The sequence below is a fragment of the Camellia sinensis genome, chromosome 6 (assembly GCF_055761805.1).
Source record: "Camellia sinensis isolate YWXY chromosome 6, ASM5576180v1, whole genome shotgun sequence".
NCBI classification, from domain to species: Eukaryota; Viridiplantae; Streptophyta; class Magnoliopsida; order Ericales; family Theaceae; genus Camellia; species Camellia sinensis.
Window position 1 is genome coordinate 58,022,290 of NC_138966.1, and position 2,121 is coordinate 58,024,410.

The 2,121-nt window shown below is 41.5% G+C and overlaps 1 protein-coding gene across 1 annotated transcript; it reads left to right on the top strand.

Annotated features, from left to right (window-relative positions):
- Positions 1-428: 428 nt before the first annotated feature.
- On the top strand, positions 429-1,661 carry LOC114270717 (uncharacterized). The gene has a single exon (XM_028212285.2). The coding sequence runs from the start codon at positions 429-431 to the stop codon at positions 1,659-1,661; it is 1,233 nt and encodes a 410-aa protein (XP_028068086.2).
- Positions 1,662-2,121: the final 460 nt, after the last annotated feature.

The following is a 2,121-nucleotide window of genomic DNA, read 5'->3' on the forward strand; positions in this document are numbered from 1 at the left end:
AGCATGTTTGGGTCGTGACAGTTGGTATCAGAGCACGAGTTGCTACCGCACGCACAAGTTCATTGAGCTTTAGGGCATCTAGTAAAGACTTAAGTTACACTTGCATGTATCTTTTGGTGTACATATAATAATTATGGAAATATACATTAGTAACAATCGTGATCCATGCCTACTTGTTCATTTTGTATGTATTGTAATTGATCATTATGTAGATCATGGTGAGAACCAGAACGGATGATCCGGAAGATGCTACAGCCGTACGGTTGGATAGAATGGAAAGAATGATTATGGAGATGGCAGAACCTTTGAGGCAACGGAAGTAGCAACAACAACAACCACCACTACTACCCATACTTGTGCCATCACCAGGGATATAAGATTATCGAGCTGAGGATCGGACAATTACACTCACGAAGGAATTCAAAAAGATGAATCCACCTTCATTCAAGGGAGGAATTGAACCAATGAAAGCAGAAGTGTTGGTGTTGGGTATAGAAAAGTTATTCGAGGTTTTTCCTTGTACTGAAGCCCAAAGAATGCAACTTGCTGCCTTCACCCTCGAAGACGAAGCATGGAGATGGTGGATGCTCACGAGAACTGTACACCAAGGATTAATGTGGGATAAATTTTTGGAGCTGTTTTATGATAAGTATTTTCCTCAAAGTATGAGAGATAAGAAGGTGACTGAGTTCGAGACCTTGAGACAGGCAAGGAAGTTTGAAGGAGGACTACGAACTGCTATTCTCAACCAGATTAATGTGCTGAAACTACCTACATATGTTGATGTATTGGAAAGAGCAGTGATTGCTGAAGGTAATGTTTCCGCTCAAAGCCGGGTCTCAGAATGGAGAGGAAAAGGACAAAATATTCAAACCTCAATGGGCTCGGTGACACCGCCAAATAAGAAGTTGAATTCGGGAACTTCTAGTACATCCACCTCTACCTGTGACTCTGCACCAATTTGTCCGGATTGTGGAAAAAGACATCGTGGGATTTGTTGCCGAGTAACAGGGGCATCCTTCAAGTGTGGAAAGACAGGTCATTTGGCCAGAGAGTGTCCGCAAAAGAATCGACAGAATGGGAATAGAACTACCACAAGTTTGGCTGGATCTACCCCTACCCCAACTACAAAGGCAGCTACAAAACCCACCAACGCTAAAGATCCTGCCAAACAAGGAAAGGTGTTTGCACTAATTCCAAGCGATGTGCAAAATACCGAGGCTGTGGTATCAGGTACATTTTTTGTTAATGGTCATTCTGCACATGTGTTATTTGATTCGAGCTCTACCCATTCTTTTGTATCCAAAGCATTTGCTAGTCATTTAAATAGTCCAATGGAACCACTACCTTGTGTTTTGTGTGTGTCTTCACCGTCAGGGGAGTCCATGATCTGTGCATTCATTTACCATGCACGTGAAATCCTAATCGGGGATGTTTGGGTAGATGCCAACTTATTGCCTCTTGATGTAGCTTATTTTGACATAATTTTGGGGATGGATTGGTTAAACAAGTATCATGCGACTATAGATTGTGTGTCAAAACAAGTTACCTTCCAACTCCTAGGACAATCAGAGTTTATTGTTAAGGGTCAGAGAGTAGTTTCCCCACCCAATCTGATTTCAGCAATAAAGGCATGTAAACTACTACAAAAGGGTTGTTAGGGTATTTGTGTAGTATTTTGAATGAATAACCAATGGATGGTGGCATTGATGCAATTCCAGTTGTGCGGAATTTTCCAGATGTGTTCCCAGAAGAGTTACCGGGAGAGCAAATTGATCGTGAGATCGAGTTTACAATTGATATTGAGCCAGGAACTTAACCCATTTCTTAACCCCTTATAGAATGTCTCCTGCTGAAATGAAGGAGTTGAAGGTCCAACTACAAGACCTCCTTGACAAAGGATTCATTCGTCTGAGCACTTCTCCTTGGGACGCACCAGTCCTTTTTGTGAAACAAAAAAACGGAACCCTTCGGCTGTGCATGGATTATAGAGAGCTTAATAAAGTAACTATAAAGAATAAATATCCGTTACCCAGGATCGATGATTTTGTTGATCAACTACAAGGTGCACAAGTCTTTTCTAAGATAGATTTACGGTCTGGATACCATCAACTAAAAGTT